Raw genomic sequence first — 19335 nt, 5'->3', positions numbered from 1 at the left:
GGCCTCTCAACAGATACCCACCCCTCCGTTGTGTTTGCACCTACGGTACGGCCATCTGTATCGCTGAGGCACGCAAGCCTCCCCACCAACGGCAAGGTCCATGGTTCATGGTTCATGTTCATCTCATATCCTTCTTTCCAGACACTGTCCATTCCGTTCAGCTGCTCTTCCAACTCCTTAGCTATCTCTGACAGAAATGCAATGTCATCGGCGAACCTTAAAGTTTTATTTCTTTTCCATGGATTTTAATTCCTACTCCGAATTTTTCTTTTGTTTCCTTCACTGCTTGCTCAATATACAGATTGAATAACATCACGGATAGGAAACAACCCTGTCTCACTCCCTTCCCAACCACTGCTTCCCTTTCATGTCCCTCGATCTTATAACTGCCATATGGTTTCTGTAAAAATTGTAAATAGCCTTTCGCTCCCTGTATTTTACCCCTGCCACCTTCAGAATTTGAAAGAGAGTATTCCAGTAAAAATTGTCAAAAGCTTTCTCTAAGTCTACAAATGCTAGAAACGTAGGTTTGCCTTTCCTTAATCTATTTTCTAAGATAAGTCGTAGGGTCAGTATTGCTTCACTTGTTCCAACATTTCTACGGAATCGAAACTGATCGTCCCCGAGGTCAGCTTCTACAAGTTTTTCCATTCATCTGTAAAGAATTTTTGTTAGTATTTTGCAGCCACAAACTCATTAAAAGTTGCGAATCCAGCTCTCTACTAACGTTCACACTGCACTTTGGCTAACCTGGCTCCGCTGTGCTTATGTTGCAGACACTCATCGCGATGGCATCGACGTCCGCTGTGTGCAAGGTGGCGCTGGTGCTGCTCCTGGTGGCCGCTTTGGCAGCCTCTGCTCCCAGCTACCCAGACTATGACAGTGAGTACCGGAGCGGTCTCCAGCCCGCCCTTCCTGCATGCATTCAGGCGCCCCGGATTGCCAGCTGTGCGTGAATACCGGGACCACAGGAATGGAATATCGATGCTGTAATGGCTCATCGCATCACAGAATTGTTTCACGGTGCTGCTCGTTTTTTATTACACGAGGGAGAATCGGACAATGAGGCAAAATGATTTATTTATACTCTGGTATTGCAGCTGGAATGTTAAAATTTCACGACGATACGGTTTGAAGTTTGCGCTGAAGAGTGTATTTTGTTTCCATGTACAGCTCTAGCGAAAGGGAATTTGATGTTTAACTAAACAGATAGTGTTTTTTTCCTTTTTTCCACAAATTTTGTTATAGTTACTGCACAACCTACGTTTCGGGCTATAAGACCATTTTCAAGTACATTACTGATTCCAGAGATAATAAAGCAAAGATAAACATGAAGATTGGGCAAATACAAACATCTCCATTCCTTAATATATCGCTCCTTGGCTTTAAATAAAATTACTCCAACGACTTTTTTATTTATTTATCTGTTTTTGGCAAATTACATATGGAATTATACAATTCAGCAATTAGACTAACATGCCGCCTGGGATTAGCCGAGCGGTCTAAGCTGCTCCAGTCATGGACTGTGCGGCTGGTCCCGGCGGAGGTTCGAGTCCTCCCTCGGCCATGGGTGTTTGTGTTTGTCCTTAGGATAATTTAGGTTAAGTAGTGTGTAAGCTTAGGGACTGATGACCTTAGCAGTTAAGTCCCATAAGATTTCACACACATTTGAACATTTTAGACTAACATGAGTAAACATACCAAGAAATAAAGTTATACATCAGCCTAAAACTTTTATCTGCTCATGGATGAGGTCCAAAGTTTTACTTCTATCTAGCAGTTACAATATCATCTAAAAGAGGTGAATGATTAACTGGGCTTGCTCATTTAATAACAGGTGTGCAGATATACACGTCTGATTTTTTTTTTATTTCTAGAATTTCTAACTGGATGATGCATAACTTTATTAGTTAGCCGTGTTAGTGTAATTCCTGAATTGTGTAATTTGTCAAAAAAAAGCTCCTTGAAATAATTTTACATTACCCAAGGATCGATACATTAAGAAGTTGACATGTTTATTTTTGCTTTATCATCTTTGGAATAAGTAATATGCTTACCACCCGAAAACTAGAATCTGCAGTAACCATAATAAAACTTTGGAAACAAGGCAGAAAAACAGTTAATCTCACCAAGTACCCACAGGTGATTCACTTAAAATAATTTGAAGCCTTGTCTCAACTACAAATCGAACCTGGGGCGTATGTCGTCAGCTTGTGGAGAACAGCGAAGTGTAGTTCGACATTTGCTGGCAAAAGGACATTAACCGAGTGAAATGTACAGGAACATGCGTGGCGTGTACGGGGACGACAGTGCGGACCGTAGCAACGTCCCCTGGCGGTGTGTGTTCTTCCAAGGGGGCCGTGTAAATCTCTGGGATCCACCGCGCTCCGGGGGGTCGGTAACAGCTACAGGAAGTCGGAGCCATTGGCGCAGCAATTCTGAACAACAGATGTGTACAGCTGCGAACCTTATAGGAGCAGCTCAATATTTCGTATGGTCCGATAGATGAACCTGTTCATGACACGTTGAAATATCGTAAAGTTAATGCTCGCTGCGTGCCTAGGAACCTGACAGACAACCACAAGGATCACTTAATGCGCTACACCACATAATGCCATGACTTGCTGAAAGGAATCGTCACTAGTGATGATTTGAGGGCCTTCCACTACACGACCGAAACGAAGAATGCGTCTGTGGAGTGGAAACCAGTTGGTTCCCCGAACGAAAAGGGACCACTGTGAATGCTGCAGCTTGCATTAAAACGTTCGTTAAGTTGCGTCGTTGCCTTCGTGACAAACGCCACAAAGTTAATGTTGACCGAGTCAAACTTCTTCAGGACAATTCTCGCCTCCATGTTGCTGCTCCCTTTCGTGAGAAAATCACCGAATTTGATTGGGAAGTTCTCCAGTACCGACCATACAGCTCGAAACCTTTCTTTAAGACAGATGCGGAAGTGAAACCGGCAGTCTGCAGGGGACTATACTCCAACCAAACGGACTTCTAGGAAGACGGTATATTGAAACTGGTACCACAATGGGAGAAATGTATTTAAAATATGTTCAAATGTGTGATAAATCTTATGGGACGTAACTGCTAAGGACATCAGTCCCTAAGCTTACACACTACTTAACGTAAACTATCCTAAGGACAAACACACACACCCATGCCCGAGGGAGGACTCGAACCTCCGCCGGGACCAGCCGCACAGTTCATGACTGCAGCACCTTAGACCGCTCGGCCAAATGTGTTAAGAACATTGGAGACAGTGTACTAGGGTTGCCCAGAAAGTAATGCACGGTATTTTTTTCTTCAACAATTCTTTACTGAACATAATGAGAATTACACACACGAAAGAATGGTGTTTTATCTACACACCCTATTTTCCCACGTAATCACCATCCCATTCTACGGCCTTCCTCCAACGCGAAACAGGGGCGTGTACGTCCTGTCGGTACCAATCTTTGTCCTGGTGGCGGAGCCAGTGCTTCACTGTGTGAACTTCCTTTGCTGACTGACTAGTGGTGGGGAGCTCGTGAATGAGTCGTTCAAATGAACGCTTCACTCCAGTGAAGTGTGAACTAACCACTCAATTTCAATGAACTGGTACTTCAAACTCTCCACAGATAGCACACTCCACACTTTTTTTCTAGTTCGTTCACTCACTCTCTTCCCCTCTCCCTCTCCCACTACATTGGCGCTACGTCACTCATTCTCCCTTCACTTCAGTCCTCCCTCTACTGCCTGTCGACGAATCGCGCGGTGAAATACACTTACAACAACAGTTGCACTTTGCTTTCCCATCACCTAAATCGGCGAAGAAACCCCAAATTTCACTACTTCTACGCGATCGCGAGTTGCTAGCCATTGTATAAGCGTGAACAGACACAAAAATTGCTTTCCGAATAAAATAAAGAGGGATTTTACCTGGAATCGTACCAATGACTACAGGTGACAGTTTACGTTTTGAATTTAGAGGGTTATTATTCTCAACAAAAATAAAATCTACAGGAAAACTTCTGAATAATTACTTAACATAGGTATATAAACTTTGTGACAGTGGTAAACACACTCATTCTATTTTGGATTAAATTTTAAAAGGAACATAAAATTGGACTTAATTTCGTTAGTAGCCCTAGTTTTCAGTCCATAAACACAACAAATAAGGTTTCACTTGGCAGATGAAGACTCTTTTTGGCGCTTCATGAAAAAATGTCGAGCAAGGTTAAACGTAATACCTTCTTTATATGTGACAGGCTTCTCTATTTATCTTTCCTTTGTCCCCTTCGACCATGCTGTGTTTAAGTTATCTCAGACGCTGTTAAGACGCAAAACGTTACGTGGACGTTACTTCATAGTTCGGCCATCTGTTGGTAAAATTATGAAGTATTACGAAGCTTTATTGTACGAGCGAGGCGAAGCGAGCGTAGCCGCGGCTGAGCGGCGAACTGGACAACTTCGCCAGGCTTCCGTACTTCATGAATGAACTACTTCATTTGAACGCTTCACGGCAAGGAGTGAAATGAATGAAGTACTTCACGGGAATGAACGAGTTCGACCCATCTCTATGACTGACAGACGCAGCGCCAACTGGCTAGTCGTAACGCGTCTGTCCTCGCGGATGACGTCATCAGCTGGCTGCAACATGTCAGGTGTGACAGCCGCTGCAAATCGTGGATCGCCGACGAACCGCCATCTGATGGCCTCACCCTCCGTGCCCAGCGACTGACTGTACTTCTCTCGACAGCAGATGCTCCATAGACATTGCACAAGCGTTTGTGGGTATTCAATGATGGTACGTTGCTTGTAACGTACATCACGTACATACACCATGTTGAGACTGTTCTGCATCTACGCTATCAGTCGGAAGTGACGCAAACTTGTAGGGCCCACTCAGGAGACTTCAAATAATACATACGTGCCGTTTCGCATTCGTAGCATTTTTTGTCGGCAGAGAATAAAGAATGCGGTGCCTTACTTTCTGGGCCACCGTCGTAGAAAAGCTGTTAAAGATGTAAGGTCATTTGTGATTTTTTTGTTTTGTTACCTATTAAACTTTCTTGTCATAAAATTCTTGTGCGTTACTTTCCCATCTTCCCTCATATGAACTCTCTAAACTTACAGTACGACAGGGCCATAGGGATATGCAGGCCCTGTGGTGTGCATCACACAACGTGGCACTGCCGGTCTTACGAGTGCCGAGACACGAGTTACTATTTCAGGGAAGTTTAATAATTCTGAACTGTGTGCTTGAATACATGTAAGCTCTCGGCGGCACATGACAAACTTAGAATTTAGTGCGTATCTTTTGATTGACACATTGGGCTCTGCACGGAGCCGGGCGTTTGCTATGTATGTCTGGCAAGGCCACTACTGTGACGTCACAAGTTCGATGTGCGGCCCGTATTTATCGTGGGTTCTCATCGGCGTGGCCTATAACGTCATATCCGAACAGGCCATTTCTGTATGCTCAGAGACCGAACTTGTCAGCATGTGCCCCTACCAGCCTAACTCATAACTCGTCACTTGTCGGTTACGAGTGCACTACACTAGCATCGAAAGGAGAGCGAGCACACGAGGGCGCGAGATGTAGCCAAGGGTTCACAACACTGACGCTACACGCACAATGGTTAATCATGATGGTTATCTGTACATATTATAACTTAAAAATCTCCCGCTGTGGTCCTCTAGCTGTATGTAAAGGGTAATCTCAGTAATGTAGGGATTTTGGCTAATAGACAGACTGAATCACAAGGAAGGGTTCGGTATGTTATTAACACTATGCCAGAGAAGTCACACAGCTGTAGAAACTTAGTGCTGCTCATGCGAAACCAGGGCCAGTTGCTAGTTATCAGCTGAAAGTGAATATATACAAATCAAAAAAGTTTTGAATCACATTGGTTCCGAGAGTTCCGAAACCTGTACAGAAAACTGGAATAAAGATCAACATAAACATCATTTCTGCCATTCTTATTGCTCATGAAAACCACACATTGCATGTTGTACCACCATATAGCGAGGCCTTCAGAGTTGCTTGTCCAGACTGCTGTACACAGCGGTACCTCTAATACCCAGTAGCACGTCCTCTTGCATTGATACATGCCGGTATTCGTCGTGGCATACTCTCCACAAGTTCATAAAGGCGTTGTTGGTCCAGATTGTGACACACCTCAACGGCGATTCGGCATAGATCCCTCAGAGTAGTTGATGGGTCACGTCGTCCATAAAGAGCCCCTATCAATCTATCCCAGGCATGTACGATAGGGTTCATGTCTGGAGAACATGCTGGCCACTCTAGTCGAGCGATGTCGTTATCCTGAAGAAATTCATTCAAAAGATGTGCACGAAGACGAATGCCTCGCGAATATGTTGCCGATATTGTTGCACTGTCGGTCGGAGGATGGCATTCACGTATCGCACAGCCGTTAGGACGCCTTCCACAACCACCAGCAACACACGTCGGCCCCACATAATGCCACCCCAAAACATCAGCCTTGCAGCACTCGCTGGAAAGTGTGTCTAAGGCGTTCAGTCTGACCAGGTTGCTTCCAGACACGTCTCCGACGATTGTCTGATTGACGGCATATGCGACACTCATTGGTGAAGAGAACGTGATGCCAATCCTGAACAGTCCATTGGGCATGTTGTTGGGCCCATCTGTGCCGCACTGCACGGTGTCGTGGTTGCAAAGATGGACCTCGCCATGGACGACGGGAGTGAAGTTGCGCATCATGCAGCCTATTCCGCACAGTTTGATTCGTAACACGACGTCCTGTGGCTGCACGAAAAGCATTATTCACATGGTGGTGTTGCTGTCAGGGTTCCTCCGAGTCATAATCCTTACGCAGCGGTCATCCACTGCAGTGGTAGCCCTTGGGCGGACTGAGCGAGCCATGTCATCGACAGTTCCTGTCTCTCTGTATCTCCTCCATGTCAGAACAAATCCTCGCTTTAGTTCACTCCGAGACGACTGGACACTTCCCTTCTTGAGAGCCCTTCCCGGCACAAAGTAACAATGCGGACGCGATCGAATCGCGGTACTGGCCGTCTTGGCCAACAACACGAGCCGCGTACTTCCTTCCTGGTGAAATGACTGGAAGTGATCGGCTGTCGGAACCCCTCCGTCTGATAGGCGCTGATCATAAATGGTTGTACACAACTTTGGGGGGGTATAGTGACATCTCTGGATAGTCAAAGGGACTGTGCCTGTGATAAAATTCCACAGTCAACGTCTACCTTCAGGAGTTCTGGAAGCTGGGTGTTGCAAAACTTATATATATATATATATATATATATATATATATATATATATATATATATATGGCTTGTAACAGGTGTAAGTGCAGAAACTTTTATATGTGGTACCTTAATATGTAGACACATCTATTTGTGGTTTTGTTTCTCTGCATCGAACTGTCTTCCCACAAACACGTCACATAATTTAGTGACCGATGTTTTCTGCACTGTCATAACTGCACCACTAAGTGGACTATTCCTGTCAGTATAGGTTACCTGTTTTTCATCCAATTGTGCGCACTGTAACACCTGGCCTGCTGGCCAGGGGAAAGTGGGCATTAATGACTTGCTCTTGCCACATGTCTTTGAGCTGCTACCCAACCTAAAAACATACGACTTGTGATGGCTGATTATCAGTTTGCAAATGATATATTTACCAGTGTATCTACGTACGCCATCCTCATTCACCTATTATATAAGAGAGAGGAAATGCTCAGCAATAATCTGAAAAGCTTTTACTGGGAAATTGAAGAATAATTGTTAAGACTGAAAATTCGATACATTGTGCCGTTTCAAAATTAATTACCATTGAAGTTAGCCAATCGGGTCGTTGCGCAGGCACACCCAACTGGCCCGCCAGATACAGGCGTCAGTTATTCTCATAATGTAGATGATAGCGCACCAGACTGCTCAGTCTTTGATCCACGTTTGGTCCTTACTACGCTTCCGTGTCCAGTTTGGTATCGCTTTCTTGTTCCGTTTCAGGGAACCAAACGAAGAACACGTTTCGCGACACTATCTCTGACGCACCACTTCAATTTGCTTGCGCAACGGCCTCATTGGCTAACTTCGATGCTAATTAACTCGGAAACGATACAATCTAACGAATTTTTTTCTTAACAATTATTTCCATTTTCAACGTACCCAATAGCGTCCTTACACCCCTAACATTCTCCGTGGTGTCTGTTTGTTCTAAGTTGTGTCTCCCTACCACTTTCGCGCAACAATGCTCTGAGCGTGGTTTTTTTTGGGGGGTGGGGGAATTGACTAGTTTGAACCTGGGACCTGTTGCTGATAAGGAGACGCCAGACCACACATGACATGTAGAGTCCAGAAGAGTTCAGTGAGACTAGCGATGATATAACCAAATACTCAATGATTTCAGCATCAGCTCCACTGCACTCCCTATAAAAGAATCTTAATACTAACTAAATTTAGTGGAAGGGGTTCAAGGCTTTCCTATTTTTAGTTAGCTGGTAAAATAACGTCGAAAAATCAGTTAAGTTTACCATTGGAATTTTTCTTCTACTCACAAAACATTGTTTATAAATTGCGCTATTAAATTGCGCTATTGATGAAAGGAAATATTTTAATACAGGATGATAAAAACCAAATACGTTCAACAAAAATGTGAACGAATATTCCCTGAATGGGTTTCCAACTTTTACAATGAATCGAAGGATGACCCATGCCATATCACAACTGTAATCCAGGTTTAAATTAAGTTTCATAAAAGAGAAAACTATCAAAAATGGTCTACAGTGACCCTCAATCACCTTTAATTACTTATCTAACTTGTCGTAAATTACAGTGACTGATGTGGCTTCTCAGTAATTATATAACAGAAAAATCATCGCGTTTCAGATTATAATTTCAAGTAGCAAATGTGAATACCATGAGCTTTAATTGACGATCGACACTAGTATTATGAAAAAAGGGGATGTAACAGATGAGATTTCTGCAGTTCTGATGTGAAGCCTTATGACTCTTATGCGGCATCGCGTGCGTTCATCACCTTGTCGGTGATTAGTCAGCGTCAGGGGGCGGCGGGCGGCGCAGCTCCACACACCTCGCCATCTCGGAAGCAACTCTTTCTAACTTATCCTTACTACAATTTACCGAAGTTAGTTTAAGAAAAGCTATCTGGCTGTGTTTTCAACTGAACAATCAGGGTCTCAATGTTAACCTTAAGCTCTGCCTACAAAAATTCTGTCTATCCAATGAGAAACGTTATACTTTTCGTGGTGGGGCAATGTTTTTAATGTTTGCAACGTAACAGAGACGCGTATAGTCTCACGCTAAAACTTTCAGCTGGTGTGGCCCTTTTAGTGTTATCGTAAGATCTATACTGTTCTTCTGGAGGGCTCTATCTTTTAACATAGGCTGGGGGGTGGTCTTGGCGGTCGGCGGGCGATGTGGGTGTCCCTTATCGTAGGGCCTTCTAGCTTACACGACTCTGCTCTCGGATTCTGTTCTTGTTTCTCCCCTCAGAGCTGCATCTGTTTCACGGTGGGAAGGTGTGACATGCATTTAGGCGTTCTTGTGTTAGTCTGTGGTATTCCATTTACTCACTCGTTGATTGTATTGCTTTGCTTAATTTAATGTCAGGATTTATTCGGAGCTATGTGACATACTGCCGGATTTGCTATCATGTCAGGGTTTTCATGGAAGGTGTTGGATTTACCTAACACCTTACAAACCTTTTCAAACACTTTCTGCACACCTTTCATAAAGAGAGAAAGAGAGAGAGAGGGGGGGAGGGGTTCCAGAAAAATGTACTCTTTGATAGCCAATACCCTTGGAACAAAGTGACATTGTGACATATAGCTGCAATTTTGAGCGGTGGCGTAGCCTATTGCTTTGTCGACAGATCCGGCAGGTGAAAGCGCAACAGTGAAAGAAGACTGTCGTTTGATCAACGAAGGGCAGTACTGGAAGTATGGAAACATGATGGAGGTACAACGGCAGTGGCGTAATGTGAACGGAACTCAACCACCAGCACGTACAACACTTCATCTTATTCGGGATTAATTTGAAGTCGACGATACTGCGCAGGACTTGCACAACGAAAGGACTGGCCGACCAAATACATGAATAAGTCCAGCTTCCAGCGTTACTGTGTTTCAGCATTTTACTAGGTCACCTCAAAAATCTGTGAAGCAAGGTGCACTTGAAAGTGGGGCAAGCCGCTCAAGCACACGACGAATTCTGAAGGCTGCAGAGTGATAAGTGTACATTCCAAGAGCGCTGTACGCTATGAGCAAGAACGATCCGTATCGAAGAATGTAGTACAGCGAGTGGTTTCAAGACGTGCTTCTCGAGGATTAACGGTTTGCAGGGATGGTGATCTGGTCTGACGAGGCGCAGTTCAAACTGAACGGTACTGTAAACCGCAACAACTGCGTCTGCTGGGTTCCTAAAAAACCTCACGTCACGTGGACAAACATGTGAATCTTCCCTGTGTTAGTCTGTCATCGCGCTGTTTGATTGAACCATGTTTCGTTGAAGGTACCGTAACCGGTGAGGCGTATCTTCATACACTGCAAACATCGATTTTACCTGCCATCCGAGAGGTGTTACGAAATGAAAGATTTTGCCTGCAACAAGATGGCGCTTCGTCTCAATACCACAGAAATGTCAGAGCATACTGGGATGAAAATCTACCTGCACAGTGGATAGGTCGAAGAGGGGCTGTTGAGTACCCACTTAGCCGGCCGGCGTGGCCGAGCGGTTCTAAGCGCTTCAGTCTGGAACTGCGCGACCGCTACGGTCGCAGGTTCGAATCCTGTTTCGGGCATGGATGTGTGTTCTTAGGTTAGTTAGGTTTAAGTAGTTCTAAGTTCTAGGGGACTGATCACCTCAGATGTTAAGTCCCATAGTGCTCAGAGCCATTTTTTGAGTACCCACCACGGTCTCCAGACCTTACACCTCTTGACTCCTACCTGTGGTGGGTATGGAAAAATGAAATTTATCAACATAAGCCAGCTATACTAAACGAGCTACGAGAAACCATTGAGGCGTTGTGTGCGGTTCTCACACCCGCAACACTGTAAGCTGCAGTTCGGTCAACAGATCAGCGGCATCGACGTTGTATTGCTGCTAATGTGGGTTACTTTGAACACATAAAATAACATTCCCCCTTGCAAGAATTGTGAGGATAAGTCATTTTGTTAGATTAATGTTGACTATCAAAGAGTGTCTACATTTTTCTGGACCTCTCTCAGTATATACAGGGTGTTCCACCACTAAATGTGTTTCAAATGGTTCAAATGGCTCTGAGCACTATGGGACTCAACTGCTGAGGTCACAAGTCCCCTAGAACTTAGAACTACTTAAACCTAACTAACCTAAGGACAACACACACAGCCATGCCCGAGGCAGGATTCGAACCTGCGACCGTAGCGGGTTAGGTTATTGTGTTATTATCGCCGCGCGGGATTAGGCGAGCGGCTTTAGGCGCTGCAGTCATGGACTGTGCGGCTGATCCCGGCGGAGGTTCGAGTCCTCCCTCCGGCATGGGTGTGTGTGTTTCTCCTTAGGGTAATTTAGGTTAACTAGTGTGAAAGCTTAGGGACAGATGACTTTAGCAGGTAAGTCCCATAAGATTTCACACACATTTGAACATTTCTTTTTGTATTATTATCCAAAGAGTTACAGCAAAAAGATACAATTTTTAAACGGAACAATAGTTGTTTCTATCATGCACTGGAATCAGTAACACCAGCTGTGTATACACCAATTTCAATTACATTCCTATCACTTTTAGTTTGGTAGCTATAACCCTTCAATCCCTAAGAGGCGGTAGTATAGACCAAAACAAGGAAAAATATGTCCAGTTATTTTATCCATCTTCAGAAGCTGTAGTTGTACACATCTAAATAATGAGCGACCAGATTGCATCAAAGAAATTTTATTTCGTTAACCGGTTTCACGTGAAGCAGGTATGTCTGTGGTAACGAAACTGGCAGCAGCCTTTTAGAATGGCAATCGCATGCAAAAGTCCATTTTTACCTCGTCGCTTACGCGCTTTGCCCTGTACTGAGCTCTACTGACTGCGAGAATGTAAACTGTCAATAAGTTGAAACCAAACCAAAACTGCACGAATTTACGTAACACAAAAACTGAACCTGATGCAACAGTACTGATTTGAAATTGGCCCTGGTAATAAAACAAAACTCGATCAGTTTGAAAATAATAGCCCCTGTGCTAAATGAATGCTATCCCTGAAATAAAAAAAGTTTTACCTTTATCTGCGCAGTGGTAGCGCTCTTCACAAGGCTCGCTGTTAGTACTTTAAATTGTACAGTTAGCATACAGCTATTGTGCAAGGCTGTTGCTTAGCATACGTTTTAATTAAATCGAATATGGCTGAGACAGTAACTTCTTGAGCAAAATAGTTAATCAAAAATGACATGGATCTGGGAACTCGTATTGACTTGTAATAAGTAACAATACAGCACTAACTTTAAAGCTTGTATTTTAACTCATTGAAAATTAATAACGCTCTATATTAACACACAATAAACTTATTGTACATTAACAATTAGCTTTACAAAATCACTGGATGCGAGTACTATACTTTGTCTCAATCGTCACTTATGAAAACGCGCATTGCGCTGGTAACAAAACAACTTTCCTTATCTTAATTATTCCCAGTATGGTATCTTGCAAATAAAAATCATTACTGCCAGTAGCAAGTAAGTATATATGCAGCACACATCAGATACAACACGTCTGTACACTTGAGAGTCCTCCATACATCTCTCTATCTAAAGTTACTCTAACATATTACCCATAAGACCGTGAACCAGTGATCGCTGTTGAGAAGCGATGCTACTGCACAATCGATACTACATTTGACCATCTCTGGTTCAATATAAAATTGTCTTACAAAATTTCACCTTGTGTATATAGCTTACATAGGCACTTAGTGTCCTTCTTTAGAAGGTTATAACTATCGCATTATTTATATTATTGTTGACACTAGCAAATAATGCGATAGCTATACCTTCTGAAGAGGGACAATAAGTGCCTGAAATTGGTTAAGGAAATAAAATTTATTTTATGTAGCTGGTTGCCGATTATTTCGATATAAAAAAATGTCCAGTAAACGTGGGATCTAACCAACATCCCTTTGGAGCTACGGGCACTTTTCACAGCTTCTCTGTGCTCAAATAGGAAGTTTATAACATCATCATACCATCACCCTGTATATACGGGGTGAACATTAACAAAACGGACAAATGCATGGACATATTCTCGACTGGAAATGGAGGAAAAAAAGGTCTTATGGACACAGGTCCTGGAAACGCAGCGCTGCCACGGTAGGTGGCACTGGCGAATTAAGTTCCTCTAATCACGTGCCGTGTCTTACTGTTGGAATGCCGGACATTTGCCACGCCGGACATTTGCCACACTTGCCCCTTCGCCAGGTAGCGATCCCTCAGGTAAGGGACGCCCTCCCTCGTACTTCTTCTGTCCGCTTTCAAACCGCCGACTCCACATCTTACTCGATACAACCATTACGTTAAGGACTTCTTCTTCGACATCTTGGCCAAATACAGGGCTTCTTTCCCGAAATCGAAATATTTATAACTTTTGGGAAACGAAAGCAATACCGACTATTATTCCAGTATGTAATTAGTTCTGCCAAATATAAATATAGATTCCTCTATCTGTACGGTACCTTCCTTTCACGCTTACTGATTGCGATGGAAACAGTCCATCGCCATGGGAGCAACAAGAAAGGAGCGATGTAACGAGAATGCGAATGTACGCTAATCATTTCTTTTTTATCACTGCATTTGTGCCTACTTTAATTACTACAACTGCATGCCCAAAAGACAATAAGGAAAGAAAAAATTGGTATGTGAATGTTTGAAAAGAAGAGCGACATACTCCATATTAATTTACTCTCTAAAATCCGATATCCCTTGCGGTAAAACATTAGTTAATAATGTGTAGGGGGACAATGTTCAAAACATGACTGAAAATACGTTCACTAAATAGAGATAAGAACATCTATGATTGAGATGTCATCTAAAGTCGACGTACATTTTTAAAATGTTAGAAATAAGGAAATGAAGTAATACAGAACGCTATGTTTGTAACGTACATTGTTGTTCTACATTGTTTAGCTCTGGTATTTGCAGGATCACAGAGAAATCATCCTAGGTTTTGGAGGGAAAAGCCGTAGTTGTAATGATCACTACGACAGAAACAAGAGGTCTTATGGACAAGGGTCCTGGAAATAATCTAATGTGTGTTTCAGCTCACAAGCGACATTGAAGCAGATAGTATGGGCAGAGGTTATATTCGACAGCCAGAATAAATTAATAACTGGCTCCTTTTACCGACCCCCGGTCTGAGATTAAACAGTTGCTGAACAGTTCAAAGAAAACTTGAGTCTCATCACAAATATGTAGCCTACTCATACAATTATAGTTGGCAGTGACTTCAATCTACCTTCCGAATGTTGAGAAAAATGCATTTTCAGATCATATTGTAGATAGAAAACAACTTCCGTAATTGTTATAAATGCTTTTTTTAAAGATTATTTTGAACAATTAGTTCACGAGGCCATTCAGATTGTAAATGGTTACCAAAACACACTTGACCTCTTAGCCACAAATAATCCTGAGCATCACGACGGGTACAGGGATTAGTGAACACACAGTCGTAGGGAGGCTCAATTCCATAACAAAGAAATTCACCCAAACTAAACGCGAAATATATCTATTTATAAAAGCAACCAAAAATTCGGTTGACGTATTTCTAAGAGACAGTCTCCAATCCTCCCAGACTATGTAAGTGAAGACCATATGTGGCTTAAGTTCAAAGAAATAGTATCAACAGCACACGAGAGATTCATACCAAATAAATTAATAAGAGACGGAACTGATCCCCCATGGTACACAAAACACGACAGAAAGCTGCTGCAGGGGCACCGAAAAAGGCAAGTATAATTTAGACGAACGCAAAATCTCCCAGATTGGCGAAGTTTTACTGAGGCTCGAAACTTGGTGCCGATTTCAATGCGAGATGCATTTAATAGTTTCCACAACGAAACTCTCCCTAGAAATGTGGCGGAAAATCCAAAGAGATTCTGATTCTCTGTTAAGTAAACCAGCGGAAAAGCTCAGTAAGCGATGACGAGGAGGAGGAGGAGGGGGGGGGGGGGGGGAGGAGACAAGGGACCCAACCCCTCAGAGCAGGTAAAATCGTGGCAAATGTCCGGCGTGGCAAATGTCCGCACACCTTACTGTTGTGTTTCACGCTGTGCGATCGACGCAGCATACTGAAAGCGGCAGAATGGTTCGTCGGTAAAGAGGACTGATGACGGAAATCACATAATTGTGATGGTCTGGTGTAGAAATCTTCGACAAAATCCTTCCTGTAGAGGGAACGATGGATTTCCCGACACATGTTTGTAGGACCTTTTTCACTCCATTTCCAGTCAGGAATCCGTCCCTGCAGTTTGTCGGTTTTAATAATGTCCGCCCCGTATATTTTTCTGACCTCGTGTGTTCCTACATTACTCCGGAATATTTAAGCGTAATCAATATTTGCGACTAGCCGGGTAAGCTTTCACAGACATTCCGCGGTCGGTGGCAGGTGCAACTCACCTGCGAAACATGGCCACCTTTTTATGCATACACGCCGCCAGCTGCCCAGTCCAAGTTCCCGGTGACACCGCGAAGCGAGCGAAAAAAGAAAAAGAGCAACTGGTGACGCATTACGCGCCAGTGCGCTGGAACGCTCCTCGGATAGCGCGAGGAAATTTTCTTCCGCATACACAGACGCATACCTGCTCAGAAACTCTCCGAGAAATGTGGAAATAAAATATTTAAAAAATAAATGCAAGGACATGCCCGTCCGTGCCAGGTGACGCATGCCGGAAGATCACACTTCCACTCACCGCAATTTTTCAGTCAGTTATTTTAACACACCACGCAGCTACTCGGCCAAGCTACATTGGATCCTAGAGAAACAGCACCCTTGAAACCCAGCAGTTTACATTCTCTCTCTCTCTCTCTGTCTCTCTCTCTCTCTCGCTCTCTCGCGCCTCCCCCCCCCCCCCCCCCCTCGTCCCCCTTTCCCTTCTTTACTTCTCCCTCTCCTGCTGCCTGTACTAAAATACGGGGTGTTTCACAAAGAATACACGTATGTCGAATGCATATATTTATTAAACTTTGAGATATACGAATATGAAACTTTACACACATATTTACGAACCTCTCAAGTTCACATTACAGATGTTCAATATGTCCTCCGTCAGCGACCGAACAATATCGCATCGATACTCAAATTCCCCCCATACTCGGGCGAACATGTCCTTCGTCACCGATGTTATGGCGGTACGGATCCGGTTATTCAACTCTTCCACGTTCTGTGGGAGTGGTGGTACATAAACGTTGTCTTTAACGAAACTCCACAGGAATAGGTCAGAGGGTATCGAATCCGGTGACAGTGGAGCCCAGCTGTGACATGCCAATTCGCCAGCTCCTTAACGACCAATCCAACGGTTCGGTAGAGTTTCATTCAGATATTCACGTACTTTGCGAGTCCAGTGACGGGGTGCCCCGTCTAGTTGAAAAATATGGTCTTCGTACAGCCTGGGAAACAACCAGTTTTGTAACACAGCGAGATACTGGTGACCGTAAACTGTGTTTCCATCAAAGAAGAATATGCCTTAAACAGATGATCGGGATATCGCACAAAACACAATGACTTTGGGTGAATCTCGAGCATGTTCAATGGCTGCATGTGGGTTCTGTAGGCCCCAGATTCGAACATTTTGTTTGTTTGCCTGACCACTTACATGGAAAGTCGCTTCATCACGAAACACGATGCGTTGTGCGAAAGTGTAATCATTGCCGATAGCATCAAGAATCTCGTTACAAAATGCCACACGTTTGCGTTTGTCATCAGGACGCAGAGCTTGTAACAGCTGTAACTTGTAAGATTCAAATGGCTCTGAGCACTATGGGACTTAACTTCTGAGGTCATCAGTCGCCTAGAACTTAGAACTACTTAAATCTAACTAACCTAAGGACGTCACACACATCCATGCCCGAGGCAGGATTCGAACCTGCGACCGTAGCGGTCACGCGGTTCCAGACTGAAGCGCCTAGAACCGCACGGCCACACCGACCGGCAGTCATGCAACACCTGCGCCAGTCCAACACTTTGCATCATCCTTTACACAGTTCCGACTTGGCCTCATCCGATTATCATCTGTTTCAAAAACTCAAATAAAACCTTAGAGGGCTTCCCTTTGAGAGAGATGAACCGATGCAAGCAGAGGTGAAGTTGTGGCTCTGTCAAAAAAGTCAAACACCCTACAGTGACAGCATCAACAAATCAGTTTCTGGTCTGCAGCTCGTGGTCCAGTCGTTAGCAATGCTGCCTCTGGATCACGGAGTCCCAGGTTCGATTCACGGCTGTATCGGGGATTTTCTCCACCTGTGGACTGGATGTCTGTGTTGTCCTCACCATTTCATCATCATTTAGGGAAGCGGTGAGACTGTGCAGTGAACAAGATTTGAAATTTGTATGGGCGCTGATAATCGGGCCGTTGAGCGCCACACGAACGAAATCATCATCGTCGTCACCAAATTTGTCTCTCGTTGTGAGAACGATCGTCATCGCCAGTGTGACTATGTTGAGAAATAAATATGGGGACACGATGTCTGTCTCATTTAAAAAGCTTCAAGGGTTTTCACTTAATTTCAGGGGCATACTTCCAGCACATGTCCGCCAGAGTGGGATCCAACTTTGCCCTGGTAACAGGTAGCTGATGTGTAATTTGAGGCCACTGGCCGTGCTGTGAACTACAGGGCGTGTTATCTAGTGCGGTGGCCCCCTGTAACGCACGGAGAAGCAGCTGGTCGCCGCCAGCAGGTTTCAGCCTCAAAGACGGCGCCGCCGCTCCTTGGTGGCTGCTCCTGCCCTGTGGAGGTAATTAAAGTCTGCAGGGCTGCCAACGGAATACCAACGCCGCAGGCAGATGAGCCACTGGCCAGGCCACGCAGCCATTGATTAAAGAAACTTGCCCGCCCTGGCTGCCAGCATCACAAGCCGCGTCTGTAGAAGCAGCCCCCAGATCTCTCCGAACGCCCACCTTGTCAGCTGCTGCACCGCCCACTGATGGCAGCTCAGCACCTAGTCACAGGTGAACTCACGACGACAGGTACTAAATTACAAAGCACACCAGTCAAACAGTCATTCCCTCCCACGATGAATCTCCCTATTACCATGTAATATCACCCCTAGCCTTGATAAATCTGTTGCATATATCAAGCAGAGTGTATAAGTGTACATGTATAGTTCTGAACCTCCTGCCTAAGCCTTGTATCGATGCCATCCAGATGTGGTACAACAACTGCAGCTGTCATGAGTTTCAGCTCTGCAGGGTTTATAGCCTCCTAACTTCAATAGGAGTGGAGATACAAGCAAAAACATTTTTCCAGTCCCTGGCGTATAGGCTACCTTGCACAACAGGGACGTTGCATGGTAACAGTACTGGTATGCCAAATCAGCCTGCTCTGCAGGGCACACTGCAATTCAGGAGTAACAAAACTTCTTTCCGTGGCACAACATGTAGGCTACCCTGCATGTGAGGTGTGTTGCGTTGGTATAGTATTGGCCTTCTTTACCCACTTGCTTTGCTTGATAGTCTGTTTGTCAGGAGCAAATAAATGATTTTCAACCCCTAATGTGTAGCCTGCCCTGCAAGATAGGTGTGTTTTGGGAGTAGTACCGGCCTGCTATATTGAACTGTATTTCAGGGGCTATGAGAAGGGCTGTGGATAGTTTCAGATGGAACAGTAGAATATGTACAGAGGAAGGAGAAGATGGAAATACATGAAACATGGTTTGATGCAGCTCTCCATGCTACTCTATCCTGTGCAAGCTTCTTCATCTCCCAGTACCTACTGCAACCTACATCCTTCCGAATCTGTTTAGTGTATTCATCTCTTGGTCTCCCTCTATGATATTTACCCTCTGTGCTGCCCTCCAATACTAAACTGGTGATCCCTTGATGCCTCAGAATGTGTCCTACCAACCGATCCCTTCTTCTAGTCAAGTTGTGCCACAAATTTCTCTTCTCTCCAATTCTTTTCAATAACTCCTCATTAGTTTCGTGATCTACCCATCTAACCTTCAGCATTCTTCTGTAGCACCACATTACGAAAACTTATATTCTCTTCTTATCTAAACTGTTTATCGTCCACGTTTCACTTCCATGCATGGCTACACTCCATACAAATACTTTCAGAAACGACTTCCTGACACTTAAATCTATACTCGATGTCAACA

At 44.1% G+C, this 19335-nt stretch overlaps 1 protein-coding gene across 1 annotated transcript in view; it reads left to right on the top strand.

Annotated features, from left to right (window-relative positions):
* LOC126428061 (short neuropeptide F) overlaps window positions 1–19335 on the top strand; it is a 586585-nt gene that overhangs the window by 427785 nt on the left and 139465 nt on the right. The window contains exon 2 of the mRNA XM_050089938.1: window positions 777–882. Within this exon, the coding sequence (XP_049945895.1) occupies window positions 789–882 (94 nt within the window). The 5' untranslated portion in view covers window positions 777–788. The remainder of the gene's footprint in view (window positions 1–776; window positions 883–19335) is intronic.

This window comes from Schistocerca serialis, chromosome 12, assembly GCF_023864345.2.
Source record: "Schistocerca serialis cubense isolate TAMUIC-IGC-003099 chromosome 12, iqSchSeri2.2, whole genome shotgun sequence".
NCBI classification, from domain to species: Eukaryota; Metazoa; Arthropoda; class Insecta; order Orthoptera; family Acrididae; genus Schistocerca; species Schistocerca serialis.
This window is presented reverse-complemented; position numbering and strand designations above follow the sequence as displayed.